The 18,092-nt window shown below is 45.0% G+C and overlaps 1 protein-coding gene across 1 annotated transcript in view; it reads right to left on the bottom strand.

The window, feature by feature from the left end:
* The window catches only part of LAMB2 (laminin subunit beta 2), a 64,394-nt gene that overhangs the window by 33,615 nt on the left and 12,687 nt on the right, over positions 1 to 18,092 (bottom strand). Inside the window, exons 4-14 of the mRNA XM_020795407.3 lie at positions 15,224 to 15,297; positions 12,618 to 12,806; positions 12,367 to 12,430; positions 9,824 to 10,026; positions 9,574 to 9,694; positions 8,564 to 8,752; positions 6,937 to 7,116; positions 6,351 to 6,463; positions 6,183 to 6,262; positions 5,549 to 5,684; positions 3,480 to 3,638 (exon numbers count right to left, since the gene is read on the bottom strand). Of these exons, the coding sequence (XP_020651066.3) occupies positions 3,480 to 3,638; positions 5,549 to 5,684; positions 6,183 to 6,262; positions 6,351 to 6,463; positions 6,937 to 7,116; positions 8,564 to 8,752; positions 9,574 to 9,694; positions 9,824 to 10,026; positions 12,367 to 12,430; positions 12,618 to 12,806; positions 15,224 to 15,297 (1,508 nt within the window). The remainder of the gene's footprint in view (positions 1 to 3,479; positions 3,639 to 5,548; positions 5,685 to 6,182; positions 6,263 to 6,350; positions 6,464 to 6,936; positions 7,117 to 8,563; positions 8,753 to 9,573; positions 9,695 to 9,823; positions 10,027 to 12,366; positions 12,431 to 12,617; positions 12,807 to 15,223; positions 15,298 to 18,092) is intronic.

Here is an 18,092-nt window from a genome sequence, read left to right as displayed (position 1 = left end):
CAAAAAGCAGGATTACTGAAAACAACACAAAATGCTGCCAATGTCTGTTTTCATAGTCCAGAAAGAACAAGGAAAAGATAGTGTGGTCCCCAAAATTACACAAATGCAAGAGTGGGGCCACTAAAAAATCAAACAAATTGGCATTTGGAACAATAGGCTGCTTCTACCTGGTGAATAAACCAAATTATAACTCCTCTCTTGTGCTTGTTGTTGTTTAGTCGTTTAATTGTGTCTGACTCTCCATGACCCCATGGACCAGAGCATGCCAGGCCCTCCTGTCTTCCACTGCCTCCCAGAGTTGGGTCAAATTCATGTTAGTTGCTTCAATGACACTGTCCAATCATCTCGTCCTCTGCTGTCCCCTTCTCCTCCTGCCTTCACACTTTCCTAACATCAGCGTCTTTTCCAGGGAGTCTTCTCTTCTCATGAGATAGTTGCCATAGTTTGCTGTGGTCCACACAGTCAAAGGCTTTTGCATAGTCAATGAAGCAGAAGTAGATGTTTTTCTAGAACTCTCTGGCTTTCTCCATAATCCAGCACATGTTAGCAATTTGGTCTCTAGTTCCTCTGCCCCTTCAAAATCCAGCTTGTACTTCTGGGAGTTCTTGGTCCACATACTGATGAAGCCTACCTTGGAGGATTTTGAGCATAACCTTGCTAGCGTGTGAAATGAGTGCAATTGTACAGTAGTTGGTGCATTCTTTGGCACTGCCCTTCTTTGGGACTGGGATGTAGACTGATCCTTCCAGTTCTCTGGCCACTGTTGAGTTTTTCAAATTTGCTGGCATATTGAATGTAGCACTTTAACAGCGTCATCTTTTAAGATTTTAAATAGTTCCACTGGAATGCCATCACCTCCACTGGCCTAGTTGTTAGACAAGCTTTCTAAGGCCCACTTGACTTCACTCTCCAGGATGTCTGGCTCAAGGTCAGCAACCACACTTTCTGGGTTGTCCAGGATATCCAAATCTTTCTGGTATAATTCCTCTGTTTATTCTTGCCACCTCTTCTTGATGTCTTCTGATTCTGTGAGGTCCTTTTTGTCCTTTATCATGTTCATCTTTGCACAAAATGTTCCTTTAATATCTTTGATTTTCTTGAACAGATCTCTGTTTTTTCCTTTTTTATTATTTTCCTCTACTTCTTTGCATTGTTCATTTAAGAAGGCCCTCTTGTCTCTTCTTGCTATTCTCTGGAAGTCTGCATTCAGTTTTCTGTAACTTTCCCTATCTCCCTTGCATTTTGCTTCCCTTCTCTTCTCTGCTATTTGTAAGGCCTCGTTGGACAGCCACTTTGCTTTCTTGCATTTCCTTTCTTTTGGGATGGTTTTTGTTGCTGCCTCCTGTACAATGTTACGAACCTCTATCCAAAGTTCTTCAGGCACTCTGTCCACCAAATCTAGTTCCTTAAATCTGTTCTTCACTTCCACTGTATATTCATAAGGGATTTGGTTTAGATTATACCTGACTAGCCCAGTGGTTTTTCCTACTCTCTTCAGTTTAAGCTTGAATTTTGCTATGAGAAGCTGATGATCAGAGCCACAATCAGCTCCAGGTCTTGTTTTTGCTGACTGTGTAGAGCTTCTCCATCTTTAGCTGCAGAGAACATAATCAATCTGGTTTCGGTATTGCCCATTTGGTGATGTCCATGTATAGAGTCGCCCCTTGTGTTGTTGGAAAAGAGTGTTTGTGATGACCAGCTTGTTCTCTTGACAAAACTCTATTAGCCTTTGCCCTGCTTCATTTTGAACTCCAAGGCCAAACTTTCTTTATCTCTTGAACCCCTACTTTAGCATTCCAATCCTCTAGAATGAGAAGAACATCTTTCTTTGGTGTCAGTTCTAGAAGGTGTTGTAAGTCTTCATAGAATTGGTCAATTTCAGCCTCTTCCGCATCAGTGGTTGGTGCATAAACTTGGATTACTGTGATGTTGAAAGGTCTGCCTTGGATTCATATTGACATCATTCTATCATTTTTGAGATTGTATCTCAGTGCAGCTTTTCCCGCTCTTTTGTTGACTATCAGGGCTACTCCATTTCTTCTACGGGATTCTTGCCCACAACAGTAGATATGGTAATCGTCTGAAATGTATTCACCCATTCCCCTCCATTTTAGTTCACTGATGCCCAGGATGTCAATGTTTATTCTTGCCATCTCCTGTTTGACCACATCCAGCTTCCCAAGGTTCATAGATCTTACATTCCAGCTTCCTATGCAGTATTTTTCTTTGCAGCATCGGACTTTCCTTTCACTTCCAGGCACGTCCACAACTGAGTGTCCTTTTGGCTTTTGCCCAACCACTTCAAGTAGCTCTGGAGCTACTTGTACTTGTCCTCCACTCTTCCTCGTGCTAGAGACTGTTATATCCTTGTATTGTTTTTCCTCAGCTCCACAGCAAAAAAAAGCAACTATGTTTCAAGCAGGCAATGTGAATGTGTGTGCATCGGGGGCAAACACAGAGTAACCTTTTGGTCCTAAGAGATCGGTGCAAAATTTCAAATCCAGCTGCAAGGATGTTTGAGACCACAGCCTCAAGAGGACTGACATCACCTCTCACAGACTTATACTATCAATTTTTGAACTCTTGCCTACAATTTTTATGCACTATCCATGATGAGTTTGTGCTCAGCCTGATGAAGTGGAATTTTCTCTATGAAAGCTTGCAATTTGTTTGATTTTTAAGTGGTCCAATAAAAGGTATCACCCACTCTTACATCAGTTTTTTTATTTATAACACACCTCTTAAAGAGAATAGGAACAGAGGGACTAGATAAAGCACAGTCCAGAAGATACCTGGAAGATTTGTGAACTAAGGGCAAGATCAAAACAAAATTCTGAACCACTTCCAAGTTCACATGGCTAGAAGTCAACATTCTAGATTTCAAATAATGAAAATCCAAAATCTATTTTAGATTCTGTGGTGTCTTAAAAAAGCAACAAGTTTTATTTGGCATACGTTTTTATGGTCAGGAAGTACATGGTACATGAAAGCTTATACCAAAACAAAGCTTGTTGAACTCTAATGTACCATAAGACATTTATTTTTGCTGTGGCAAACTGATACAACCACTTTCCTCATTTTTTCTTTTTCAAGTTTGAGTTGATTTTTCCATTTGTTTTCTTTTGTGATTTTATTGTTGTTTGCTTATGGTTTATTTTATCTTGCTATATTGTAAGCCACCCAGAATAGTGCTCTGCACTAATGGGGCAGTATATAAATAAATAAAATTAATTTTAAAATATCATAATTTCTTGTCCTCACATTTCAGCAATCATTTATATTCTCATGAGACCTACGTCCTTATCCTCCCCGTGACATAAAAACCTGAAACCTTCACTTAAAAGTAGGACATCTAGGTTAATCATATTCCAGATTGAAATTTGAAGGTCAGCCGTGTGGCCCAGTATTTATTTCAGCTGCAGTACAAAGGCAGGAATGGGCCAGAAGCCATATGGCACAATAAGCCAAAGCAAGGGTACCTGAGGTTCATAGCGTAGCAGTATGTCATAGTCCATGGTGAAGGGCACGTCACTGATCTGGAACTCTACCACGCTGCCCTCCACCACCTGGGCAAAGCCTGAGCCTGTCCACGTGGCTGGGCGGCCAGTGAGATGCACTCGCTCCAGAACTTCAGCTCCCTGCCGAGAGAAAGACCAGTAAGAGTAGAGATGGAAAACACGAGATGTCTCTGGGGATGCTGGGAGTTGTAATCCAAACACCAACCAGTCCCAACTCTTGAGTAAAATGCCTCCATCTCCAGCAAAACAAAGAAATCACTAGTTGTTGTAGGTTTTTCGGGTTGTTTGGCCAGAACACGGCCAAACAGCCTGTAAAACCTACAGCAACCATCGGGGCCTAGCCATGAAAGCCTTTGAGAATACAAAGAAAACACTGTTTTTACCACAAAGTCAACTTTGCTGGCAGAATTAAAGAGGGAACAGATACAGAGAGAGAGAGAAGACAAGACATTGGGACACTTTAAAGACTTAACACATTTATCTCAGTGCGAACTGCCCAAGGATCAAACTTTCAACTACTACCCAGGGCCTCCCCAGTCTGGAAGGGTGAACATTTGATTCAATTCTTCTGTTTTAATAAGAACCTACCAACGTTTGCGAAGTTGTTTAAGAATGGAATAAAACAAGTTTGAGCTTTTAAGAAAAGTGTGGGAAGAAACAGAACTTACAGATCAGCCCATGAGGAAAGAAGGCATTGAGTACAATGCTCTGTTCATCAAACCTATGCATAGTCATCCATGTTTGTAGTGATGAATTAGGGTTGCCACCTTTCTTCTACATTTTTTAAAACTGTTTTGGACAGGCTTCTTATTGCTAACAAGACAGCAGAGGTTTTTTTCGGGCATTTTGATTTTCATTAGTCTACCAATTCACCAGACGACAATTTCATTTACCAAGCTACAAGTTGGTCCTTGCCTTTTTTTAAAGATACCACAATGCAAATTACCAAAGTGGAAATCCAGTGGTATTTTGTGGAGAATATTACTAGCAGAGTGCATGACAGGCCGAGCCGGAGTCCCGGAGGCAGCATGTGTCGTTCTGCCAACTCCTGCGACATCGCTGGAACCAGTTGTATTGGCTCTTGCCTTTCCACTGGACTATTTCAGTGACGTGGAGAGGGGGGGATTTGCTGGTTGGGTAACAGCCTATCCTCCATATTATTTTACCCAGGCTTCGTGCTCTGGAGAGAACACTCCAACTTCATGTACAGTGTCAAAACACTAGACGCTGTTCCAAGTCCTCGATACAGAGCACGTTACCATAGTCTCTCGAGACTGAAGGATGCCTATGCATCCCCACATTTTTGTTATGGGAAGAGCCTAGGGAGCTATGGGAGAGCCTTAACAATTGAAAAACTGTGGGAATGACAAAGTGAAAATGTAACATCTCTCTCTCTCTCTCTCTCTCTCTCTCTCTCTCTCTTTGGTCTCACCATATTTCCAATTCCGCCTCTTCCCCAGAGCTCCCCCAGGATCCCTTTCCTCATCAGGAAGCTGCTGAGGTCCATGGGATTGGTGGAAAGGCTTTCATCACCTATAATTGCTGCTGCCAGGATAACTTTACTGGCAGTAACAATTTTCAATAATTAACACACAATAAGCACATAAACACCCAGCTCCTCAACGTTGAAAGGGATTCCACAGGAGCTTAGGGGAGAGGGAATCAGAAACGTTTTATTTCTGAAAAATCCCCAAAACTGATGACATCAGTATCAGCCTTATGTGGCGTAACTTACAGATCACGATTTCAACCCATGTCATCTCCTGTCGGCCTTTCATTCATTCATTCCTCTACATTGCCATGTACAGGTGGCAGCCAAGCTAAGGCTAGTCTGATGAGCCCTTTCGAGCACTCCTTCCCCCGTTTCTTGGTCCTACTGGATGTTGGATGATACGGATTGACTCATGGTGGAAATGAATGCCCTTTGCATCTCTTTGCTCTACTTCATGGCCAAGTAAGCTCTTAAGTCCTCACTAACCATTTGCCCCCCCACCAAGCACTGACGTCCAGCCACCCACTGTCCACGTCACCTGGTGAAGTTGAGCCTCCTCAGCCTCGTACGTGTAATGATCCAGTGCAACACGATAATAGCCCGTTTGCACTTGGCTGCACTGCCTGCCCACCATGTGGCTGCGGCACCGGCACTGTCCCGTTTCTGTGGCACACCTGCAGCGTGAAAGAAACAGGCTCGAGAAAGGGTAAGGACTCCCAGCACAGGAAGGTTGCCTGACCTGTCTTTTACCTACTCTCAACGTGAAGGGCTCTGGTCCAAAGGCAGAGGATCCTGCACCCCCTGCTGAAAGTGTGTGCCTTTAGATCTGGGCCAGGCCTGGATGGGAGACCACCTGGGAACTCCAAGCGTGCTACCTCGACTCTTCCATGGAAGAGAAGTTGGGTTTGAGTTTCACAAATCCATAATCAGCCAAGAGGATCACCAATCTCTCCACCTGTCTCTCTCTCCCTGTTTCATCATCACCTGATCTCTGTTCCCCATGCCATCTCTTCCTTTGCAGCAGGAGAGATCCTGATCTCTTTCCCCTCCTGCCCCTGAGGTGGGTTCTTTTCATGGAAACATTCTGGATTATTCCACGTTCCCTGTCCGGCTTCCTCCTTGCACGTTCAGCCTCCCCAGCCAGTGCACGGAACTCCCCACACCCTCCTTACTGGTTGTCGTGGGCACCTCCTACATCGCAGTCACAAGGCCGGCAGCCGTGCAGGTCGGGACTCAGAGCCCAATGTTCAGGCTAGGAAGAAGCAAAGTGGACCTTAGCTCCCAGGAAAGCAAAGCAAAAGCAAAAGCCAGTGGCAAAACCAGGGCTGCCCAGTACTCACCAGGCACTGGTTACAGCTGCGCCCAGTCACCAACCGTTTGCAGAAGCAGTCACCTGTGAAGGCATCACACTGGGGCCCATCCTGCACCGTGCCTCGTGGGTCACACTGGCAGCCTGGCAGATCAAACAAACAGGGCAAAATAACCTGCAGAGCTTTGTGGAACTGGCCCCGATCCAAACCAGGGTGAGTTTTCCTGACATGGCTTCCTGTCAGCCCCAGTGCCCGGCATCTGGCACTCCACCAAGGAACTCTGGCCTCACCTCTTCCCCCCCAGTCAGCCTCTGACACCTGAACAAGTCCTTTTTCTCCCACACCTGCACCCTTCTGACCGGTGCATTCAGTTCCTTCAGCACACTGAACGGGACAGCTCACCCACCCTTTTAATCACATATTAAAGTGACTATTCAGGGATTTGAATCCAGGTCTCCTTAGGCCAAAATCCTACACACACCCGCAACTGGAGACCTCCTGCTACATTACAAGAGGACCCTCCCGAAACCCACCCACAAACACATTTTTTGCTGGAGGGAAAGGATGACGGCATTGCTTCGAAGCAGCCACTGGGTGGGGAAGAAAAGGCACCTACGCTGGCAGCCTTGCGGGTTGTCTGCACTCAGTCCAAAGAAGCCTGGTTTGCACTTGTCACAGCGGGCGCCCTGCACGTGCTCCTTGCAGCGACACTGCCCAGCAATCAGCCCCAGCATTGGGTCATCGTGTGTGTCACACACCCCGCCATCTAACGTGCCATCAGGGTCACAGTCACAGGCTGTATGGTAAGCAGAAAATGGCTGACGGTCAAGTGAAAGAGCACAGGACCTGGCTCCGCAGGTTCAGGATACAAAAGATGCCATTGGAAACACTTAGGCGGACCTACCCTGCATCCAGTTAACCTAAGAAATTTAAAGAAAAACAACACTCACCCCTCTTTTGGGTAGGAGAATATCACCACTAATAGAAGAAATCTGTTTCTTACTTGGGTAGTGATGGGGAAATCCTGTTCAACACTCTGGCTCTTAGTCTATGGTGTCCCCCAGGGCTCAGTCCCATCCCCCCCAATTTCTTCAACATCTACATGAAACTGCGGGACATGGTTATCCAGAGTTTTGGGGTTCAGTGCCATTGGTATGCGGATGACACCCAACTTTATCCCTTCTTCCCACCTCATACCAAGGAAGCTGTTCTGTGCATAGGCCAATGGGTCTTGTCAGTAATGGATGGGAGAGGGCTAACAAACTGAAATTTAATTCAGACAAGACAAAGGTGCTCCTGGTCAATCATAAAGCAAATCGGAGGACAGAGATCCTGCCTGTACTGGATGCGATTACATTCCCCTTGAAAACCCAGGTGTTGTGCAGCCTGGGGGATTGCTCTTGGATTTGTCTCTGAGTCTAGATGCCCAGGTTTCAGTGTGGCCAGGAGTGCATTTGCACAGTTGTAACTAGGGTGCCACCTGTGGCATCCCTGGAGAGGTTTGATTTTGTCACGGTGACCCATGCTTTAGTTACAGCCTATGGAAAGTGTCAGAAAACTTCATTGGGTCCGAAACGCTGCAGCTGGTTACAGGGACCACAACCTCCCCCCCCCCCCCGCGCTTTTACAGCAGCTCCACTAGCTGTCAATCCATTTCTGGCCACCATTGAAAGTGCTGGTTTTAATCTATTAACCTAAATGGCCTGAGTCCAAGCTATCTCAAGGACTGCATCTCCATTTATGAGCCTGCCCAGCTGTTCAGATCATCAGGGGAGCCCTTTCTCTCGGTCCCACCACCTCACGAGTGTCTTTGGTGGGGACACAGAAGAGGGCCTTCTCTTTTGCTGCTCCCAGACTTTGGAACTCCCTCCCACAGGAGGCCAGGTTGGCCCGGTCTTTGCTGTCCTTCTGCTAGAAGGCAAAGACCTTTCTCTTCAAGCAGGCTTTCCTCTAATGACTGGCTGTAGAACTGCACTGTGCTTTGTATGGTTAATGAACACATCGGTAAGAATTCCTTTTGGCCCCACCCACTTTGCTTTGGCTCTGCTTTAACTCTACCTACAGCTAGAATGTGTCCTCCTCCCCCCCCCCAAAAAAAAGATCTTCCCAAAGGGGATGCCGGGAGATTAAACTGGATGATACTGTATGTGGTAAAGACGACAAAGGAAATGCCCATAAACAACCTTGGCCACATTTCTGCCCTCCCTCACCCTCTCCTTTCCATGCATACGGCACACCCTCACCGTGGCACACGCTGGGGTCACGGATATCCTTGGTGGGGTCCTTGTAGTAGAACGGCTTGCAAAGGTGGCAGTGACGGCCCATGGTGTTGTGCTGGCACTCATCACAGACCCCACCACTGGTGTTGCCCGTGGCCAGGTACACAGCCATGTCGAAGTGGCACCTGTGCGAGTGCTCGTTGCAGTTACACTCTGTAGGGAGAACAGAGAGAGAAAGAAAGGACTAGCCTTGCCCACGGGCCTGTGCTCTTAGCCCCTCTCTCATCTAAATCAGTGGTTCCCAACCTTGTGTCCCCAGATTTCCTTGGACTAAAACTCCCAGAAGCCTTCACCACTAGCGGTACTGGTCAAGATTTCTGGGACTTGTAGTCCAAGAACATCTGGTGACACAAAGTTGGGAATCACTGATCTCAAACCAGAGCTTGGAAAACATTACTTTTTTTTCAGACAAGAGACCCCATCCCCTTCCCCAGTTCCCCCTTCCAGCACCTCCCTCTACTGCAGGGATGAACAACTTCCAGAGAGCTCCAGGGGCTGCATGTGGCCATCGCTGGACCTTAGAAATGGCCCATCCCTGTGCAAGCACCCCCACAAATATTTTTCCTCTATTTATTTATTTTTTGAAAAAAACAAAATCCCCCCCCCTGCACCTTCTAGTGGCCAAACATTTAAATAAAATGAATTGATGTTTGGTGGGTCTAGAAATAATGCTGGGGCTCGAAACATGGCAACATTCCTCTCCCCCATGCCCCTTAATGAGCACAAGGGGACTTTCTGAGCATCCCACCTTTTAAAAAAAATGAATCAGCGGTTGGGGGAATATTGATGCTGAAGGTATTCTGGGAGATTGCATGATACTCCTGGCTGAATTTTGCCCAGCCCTGCTTCTCTGGGACTGGAGAGAACTCCAGCCCCTGTATATGTGTTGAGACAACACTTTCTGTTTCTGACCACAGCTGCCTCACTCCAGCTACCACATTTTGTTCCTCCCAGGTTCACCTTGAGACACTTACTCTTGCAGGCATTGGTGCGGCGTCCCTCCGCTGGGCGCCAGGGCAGTTCATGGTAGAAGTTGTCACACTGCTCACAGTTTAGCCCCTTGGTGTTGTGTTTGCAGACACAGCGGCCATGTACCTGTTGGTGAATGAACAAGGGGAACAATATAGGGCCACTATCCTTATGGGAGGAGCTGGCACCCCTAATCCAACAGGCTAAGGACTGGGTATGTGTCTATGTAGCTTTGTAGCTAGGAAGAGACCTTACCATGCCCTCGATATCAGGAGGGCTGCCAGACAGGGGGGCACACTCTGAGGCATGCCCATAGCAGAAGCAGTTGCCCCGCAGCACCATCTCATATACGGCATAGTAATACTTCTCCTTGATCTCCCGCCGTGAGTCTAGAAGATTGTCTCCTAGTGTGTGAAGTTTGGTCAGGTTCACTCTCAAGTTGGTGACTTTTAGGAGATCTGGTAAGCAGAAATTCAGGCAGGGGAGAAAGTAAGGCCAAAGATATGAAAAACCAGGAGACAAACTTTTTAGATTGGCTTTGAGTTTGAAGGGGCTACCTGGGTTATAAAGCCTGACTTAACAGTCTCTGCAAGATTTTGACTTGAATCAATAAGAAGAATACAGACTCCAGGGGAAAAGGTAGGGAAGGACAACAGCTTCCCAGACACAGGTTCAGGACCAACAGCTAAATCGAGCTGCTGCCAAAACAGAAACATGTCTAGGACCAAAATGATCTGGCCCCGAATAGAACCAAAGACAGGGACAGCTGCAAGCCGTACTGGGATGACAAGAAAGCTCTCAAGCTTATGGAGAGAGACAGAGTGTCTCCTATGGAATTCTGTGGGGTTTATTTTCCAGAATGTGCTGGAAAATGTGTTTGTGCAAGGAGCGTATTAGATCTAGTGAGAAACAATGCCGTTGTTCAAAAGAATTACAGAATTGGAAGATACCTGAAATGTCATCCAGTCCCTTTACCTGCAGAAAATCCATTCCTGCATCAACCTCAAGAGATAATCACACAGTCCTTACTTAAAAACCTCAAACAAAGGAAAATCCCACCTCTAAGAAATTCAGGGTGTGACTACATGGCCCAGTTATCTTGGCCTGAATCAGTCTAGATCATGCTAAACAATGTTGAGATGTAGCACATCATTGGGGGCAATTCTTGAACCCACATGCACCATACCTAAAGCAATTCTGTTTAACATAACCTAGACCAGCTATTCTCAATGGAGGTCATATGACCCCCTGAGGGGCCCTGGCACATTTGAAGGGGGCCACAGTCTGGATACAATTATTCACATACCACTTTATAAGGTTATAAAAAACCAAACCAAAATAACCCCCCTACTGTTTCTTCCTGAATACTTTGCTTAAGCCACTTTAGTAAAAGGCAAAAGTTTTATACAATCTGAGGAGAAACCAGAGTATTTGTCTAAGCCACTTAACAATCTTAATAAAAGGAAAGTGACACAAAGCTTTCAATATATTTCTAATTATTGCTAATAGTACAGTAGATCAGTTAAGCCCTTTCAAAGCATCACTGATGTGTTAGCAACAATTAAGCAGAAATTGAAGACTTCCTTTCTCTTTCCCTCTAGAGGGAGGTGGGAAGGAATCTTTCCATTTCTCAAGATTGTTACGTGGCTTAAATAAAGGAATAGCTTCTGCCACCTGCTTTAGTTTGACCCAGAGATCACATATGCTTAACCAAACCAAAATGGACTGATCCTACCAGCACACACACAAAAAAAAAATTAAAAAGAACACCTAACAAAAAGGTGTGGGTAGGCAATAATTAGTGACCAGCTGGTTTGTTCGGTCACCTAGAGAAGGAGCAAACCAGCCAATCTCTAAACCAGACCAAACTTCAGGATTAATATCCATCTAGCATTTTAGTGAGTTTCCAACATGCATGTATCTGTAACTGAAAACAACTCTCATTAACCAGTTGCCACTTCACAAGTTAGAACACTTGACATCTCTTAGGAGCTTGTCTGTGTGTATAAAATGACATACGGATACTATGTTGTTGCTGTTGCCATCAATAATACATTTCTATCATGTATTTCTGGCAAGCTACATAATTTCAGCTTACAACATGATTAAAAGCTTACGTGATTAAAAATACAAAACACACTATCTACAACACAACAGTGCACATTTTAAAAAAACTGCACAAGAGTCCTGAAAAAGCCTACCTTTGGAAAATCATTGTTACTGTCTGTCTAAAAACAGGAGGCCCAGGCACACTTCACATAAGATGTTTTTCCAAATCCTGGAGACACTACAGATTAAAAAGGCCCTTCCTGGAGAATCTACCTCATGTACCAGACTGCAAAGATGAATGGGGATTTCAAGCATATTCCTATGGGCCATGATTTTCCAAAATGCATATGTGTGCACTCATGTTCAAAAATGCCTAAGCATATGGTCATTTTCCTGAGAGGAGATCATAAGGCAACACGGTGTGTGTGTGTGTGTGTGCATGTGTGCGTGTGCGTGTGCGTGTGTGCATGCATGTGTGCATGTGTATGTGCAGAATGTTGCATGTGTATGCAACAGAAGCAGAACACCTTCTTGCTAATTTTGGGGGGGGGGAATTCAGTTTCTGTCTTAAGGCCACACACCATCCTCATAGAAATATCTGATGCAGCAGGTGCATTTCAAGCTCTCTTCCAGATCTCTTCCACTGGAAGCCATCATCTCCTAAAAGAAGTAGCTATACATTATATGCCTAGCTTTTCTTTGTCCCAATTGACTCCTCACTTCTCTTCTCATCCTACAAAGAGACTCACTCTGGATTCTTGGACTGTAAGGGTCACGGATGCGGATAGCTGGGTCAAGCACTCTGTAGATGACCTGGAGCAAGGAAGAGAGATCTGTCACAGAACAGAAAAGGCCAAGCAGTGCCAGCCAAAGATAGTTAAAGCCAGCTCAAGGCACCTACTTTGAATAGAAACCCTTCTGCTAGGCATCTACATCGAGTAGAATGCTGAACCTGGAGCCTGTATCCATCTCTCCTCTATTGCAAACCATCTATACTCACCTCCCCCTCAGTAGAGGGCTCAATGTCTGAGTAACGTGATTCGCAGATGACATCATCTACCCGTCTCAGGGGTCCCAAGGAGGCAGAAGGGAAGGACGCAGCACAGTCGTAGGCAAAGTAGCGGTACACCTGCCAGGTGCGGCCAAAATCTGCTGAACGCTCCACCAACATGGCTGCTGGTCGGAAGGTCTGCCGGGTTAGAAGGGATCCAAAGAGCTTTTCAGGGTGGGGTGATGTGCAACAGCCCGTTCTAACATTCAAAATCTCACTTAGCATGGTGACGGTCAAGGAAGAAATAGGCACGCATGAGCCAGACCCTAGTCTTGAACACTGTGACATGCTGGATAGCTCAGTGGTTTAGGTCTCTGGTTACAGAGCCAGAGGCTGAGGGTTTGATTCAGAACTATGCTTCCTTGACAGAGTCTGGATTCAATAATCCATAGGGTCCCTTCCAGCTGTGCAGTTCTAAGATGATGATGATTGGAAGCATCACAGGTGAAGGCTTATTTTGTGATGTATGAAACTCAGTTCCTTTCATCTGACTGGTATCCTTTTCCCTCCTTCTCTGTTTCTTTTCCTCTTCACCCGTCTTTTACTTTAGGTCACAAGCTTACAAACAAGTTATATCTTGCCTTAGGTTCTCAGCATCTTTTAAATACAACATCATGATTAGTGCTTTTGAAACTGCTCAGAATGTGCAATATCAGACAGTAATATTGGTAGGATATTATTGATAATTATATAGTTTGTGGAAGATAATGACTTAATACCTAGCTATAATTTTGAATCTTCCTCTAAACAGCTGGCTGGATAGCTCAGTGAGTTATGCATCTGGCTATGGAGCCAGAAGTTGGGAGTTCAGTTTCCCACTGTACATCCCAGTAGAAGAGCCAGCCTGTGTGGCCTTGGGCAAGCTGCACAGTCCCAGGACGTCTCCAGAAGTGAATGGTAAACCACTTCTAAGTACTCTCTACATGGAAAACTCCAAGTTGATATAAATCAGAATTGACTTGATGGCACATGATGAGGATGATTAAGTCATGAACACACAGAATATTATATGTGTAGTATGGAACTGCAGCTGGACGCTAGTCTGAGATTTAAAAGTTTGCTATCCAACAAATCAGTTACCCAATTAAACATTTATAAATATTGCCTGGAAATGTCAGTTGAATAATTCCCTTGTTTAATTTAAACAGCACTCATTACCGGGGGGGGGGAGGAAGCATATTCCATAACAGCCATATTATCTTCCAGATTTTTTTCCATTTGGGGCTATGGAAAATAAATAAGCCCAAAAAGAAAAACTGAGTCTTGTTAACTCCTTGTCAAATACAGTGTTTTCTTCTGGATTTTCTCTTCTGCAATGTCTGTAAAACAGGAATGTCCACAATACTGTAGCAAAGCCACAAAGTTTAAGATTACTTCAAAGGTGGTGTAGTTTTCCCCTCCCTAAAATTAACATAAACTTGTGTTGTTGAAGAAGACAAACATTCCTTGAATGTTTTTGCACATTACAACAGAATTTGGAAACATTACTATGACTGTGCTGACTGGGTGGATTCTGGGACTGGTCGTCTAAAAAAGTAACTTTTCAAACTGGAACAGGCAATACAATCAAGTAATGGCTCCTTTCCACCCACTGCTGTTGGTCTACCTCTTTGTAAAGGAGACGGCATGCAGAACCAGCACCCAGGAGGGTAGCGGAGACTGTAGTTTCAAGGAGCGCCAACAAATGTTGTGCCCTAAAGACCAAGTTAAATCTGATTACAACCACCTGATTTGGCTTTCAGTAACTGATATTTAAAAAATACTTATTTGTTATGTGAGTAGGTAAGGGCCATCAAGTCACTTCTGAGGTATGGTGACCCTGACAGATTTTTCAAGGTCAGTGAAAGGTCCAAGAAGTGATTTATCATTGCCACCCCCAGGATGTTTTCATGGCCGAGAAGAGATTTGAGTCCTTGTCAACACTCTGTCCACTATACCACACTCTCACATTATTTATGTTGGTTAGTTGGTACATTTTATACTGAGAAGGGCCACCTGAAATGGAGGACAGAGTTTTTGTACCTTTATCCTGATGGAATCTTAAAGCATATGCTACCTTGAGCGTCACATGCTGAAATTTCTTTTCCTATACATTTATTAAAGGCAGAGAAGATCCACTGTTTGTTTCATGTGGCCACTCTATTTATATCCTGCTTTTCTTTGAATGATCTCAAGGCAGAATAAGCTCATAATGGTAAATATGCCTCTCTTCTTCTGCACCTTAATTTCACAACAGACTTGTGAGGTAGGTCAGGCTGAAGGACTAAATGTCCCAAGGTCACCCGGCAAAGATCAGAGATCAATGAGGAGGACTACAAATTGGATCTCCCAGGACTCAAGCCCCTACATCACACTGGCTGTCATAATAGCTGGAATGGGAACAAGAGAAGACAGCAGGAGACCAAATTATGAGAGTGTCAACCCTTTACCCCCTTAATGGTCTTAATTAGAACAGGGGCACTAGAACAGAACGTCACTCACATGTTCCAAAAGAGAAGAAAACCTAAGAGTGTCTCCACAAGAGTAGAAGTCCACCAATCCTAAACAGGACCTACCTTGAAAGTCATGATGAGGTGAGTGAAGTGGAACTCAGCTTCCAGGTCCAAACGGATGCTGACCTGCTCCACGCCTGGAAGGATAGGCAGAGAGAGATGGGTGTTAGGGTGGCCTCAAGAAAACAACTTTCCTTAGGGCGGTAGTATTGAGTCTTGAGTTGAGTGCAGTAACACACAGTTGGGCTCGTTTGACACACAAAGCGCCCTGAATCTTCTGAAGGTCTGCTACCATGAGATGCGATGAAAGATGCTGAGCCCTCAAGTACGTATCTTGAAGTCAGTTTAATTTGCTTCTGTACATGGAATGGAGGGGCCGCCACGTGTCTCAGCAGCAGGCCGATCTCCAACTTCCGCCATTCTCAAGCAGGCCCTCCCCTCTTCCCTTTGCTGGCCCTGAAAACCTCAATAACCGAGGAAGCTGCCATTTTGATTATCTATATATTTATATGATTTCTCCCCTAGTGGGGACCCAAGGTGGGTGTAATTAAAAATCTAAAATGAAACATTTATTAAAACAAGCCAATTAAAATTTAAAACTGAAATATGAGGATATTTAGAAACATCATTGGAAAAACTATGAATCAGAGGTTAAAAGACTTTCCTATCTTAGCTGCTGGTTGACTGTTGAAAACGCCATAGAGTGATACTGGTCACGGGTGTTGAAAGGCATTATAACAACAGCTCTCAAGTGCTTGGCGCTCACTGGACCATTTTTGCTTGTTTCTATCACTGCCAGATGAGCCCACATAGGAGAGAACACGTTTTCTCTAGCTACGTTTACAATACTCAGAATACAAGACTTGGTTTGGTTAAATATTTTGGCAACTATAAGCAAGCAGTCCTTTGATTTTTTTTAAATATTGCTGTGCTTAAATGTTAAGTAGCAAACTTGGTAGAAAAAGTGCAAGGACAATCCAAGGCAGAGTGAAAAATGTTATATCCCAAATTAAAGTACAGAATGATCATGTCAAGTCATTTTAGAACCTGAGGCAGAAAATCCCTCTAGCCCTCCTCATTCCTAACTATTAGTTAATAAAACAGTTAGTAACACTCTGCTGCCTTTTGGCAACACCAAAAATCTTCCATCAGAGACTGCTGCGGGCACACTGCCTAACGACAGGGCTGGCCCTGCTTCAGTGTATATTTATGGAAGAAACAGAGATCTTGGGAGACGGGACTGTGTAAATGTAAATTTAGATTCAGATTAATAGCAACTCCAGATGAACTGACATGCAGGGTTAAAAAAAAAACCACACACACATATGGCATTCATTTTTACAGGGGTGGGAAAGTAACTGTGAGGGCACCATGCTAGTGTTATACTGAGAAGACACGGCCTTGTTCACAGAGACCAACTGCCAGCATGTCTCTGAGAATACCAGGTCCATCTCTCCTGTTTGTCGCCCCCCCCCCCCGCTGCCCTTCTTGTTAAGGGCCAGGAAAAAAGGGAGTCATGGGGGTATGATTCAGCCATTTCCTCTGCGTGGGAGAAAAAGAAAAGCAACTAGGCTCCGGGGACATCCTCTGTACTGCTGCTGCTGCTGCCTCAGACGTGCCATGTCCCAAACAAAGATCACTCTCCACAAAGGCTGCCTGCCCACATATTCAGGGCACGGCGGGTTCACCCAGTTGTGGGCAGAGACATGAATGCTGTGTTTCTTCAGGTGGTGCCTGCATTGTTTCCCCCCCCTTCATTCAAAATAGGGGTGCTAGACTCTTGTTTTGCTTTGCCACAAGAAAATAGGAGGCGCTAAAAAGTAGTATTTTTAATGTACGCAGTTTGTACACCCTGCTGAACAAAATGCATTCATCCATCTTTGCCGATGGTTGGCATTTCATTCTCATGTATGTAAAAAAAAACATGCACATGGTTCTGGGTCGTTTCTCCAGAACAAATCATTTCAGAGGCAAGGCACACTTTATTTTGCAGCAAGTCTCAGGAGCTGCAAAACTGACGATTTTGACAAGTTTGAACCCTACAAAATTTATTATGAGAAGCAACACGGACCTGCAAAGCAAGGAATGCAGGCACACAGGTGTGGGCTGTTTCAGACACAAATGGTTATAGGTATAGTTTCCCTCCGTACACCAAATAACTGCTGAGGTGGTGCTAGCCCAGCCATTAGCCATGGTGAAGGCTATTTTTCTATTTTGGGGGAGAAAAATAGGGGGAAACTCCCACCCCCCAAAAAAGGAAAAATTTGGAAATTTTACATCTCTAGAGAGAGTCACAGCAGGAAGTAAAGTGCTATGGCAGAGGAACTGTGGCCACCCACTCCCTGCAGCTTGGTTGACTCCAAATCTGCTTTCAGTCTCTTTCCTCAAATTGTCACCTGCTTATAAACATGGATGCTTCTCAGCCGGCCGTTTGCATGATGGTTGGCTCTCTGGGAGTCCTCAGGGCCAAAAGAGAGAGGGGTGGCCAAAAAATTGCCTGCTGGGCATTATCCAGATAGCCACATTATGTGGGCGGGCATATGGTGATTTGAGGAAAAAACTTTTGCTGAGCAGAAGTTAGAGAAGCCAATCCTTCAACTCAGGGTTGGCGCAATCTCTCTTGCCCCTTGAGGCAGAAAAAGAAATGCCGCCCCCATGGCTATCGCCCTTCTCTTCTCCTTCCCCCAACAACCCCCCTGCCCCACCATGAGTGGTACAATAGGGCAGCAGGACTATCTGCAGCAGGCAAGAGGCCATTACAAAATGCAGAATCTTGATAACTGAATGCAACTCTTCTGGGGGGAAAAAGCTGGCTGTGAAGGAGGCCTGTTTCTAGCATGAGACAGACTCCTTTCATGCAAAGAAACCAGCTTTTAGCCTTTATGGATCAAATCCAAGTTTTTAAAGGTGTTGGAAAGAGTCACACATTCAA

The sequence above is a fragment of the Pogona vitticeps genome, chromosome 2 (genome assembly GCF_051106095.1).
Source record: "Pogona vitticeps strain Pit_001003342236 chromosome 2, PviZW2.1, whole genome shotgun sequence".
NCBI classification, from domain to species: domain Eukaryota; kingdom Metazoa; phylum Chordata; class Lepidosauria; order Squamata; family Agamidae; genus Pogona; species Pogona vitticeps.
This window is presented reverse-complemented; position numbering and strand designations above follow the sequence as displayed.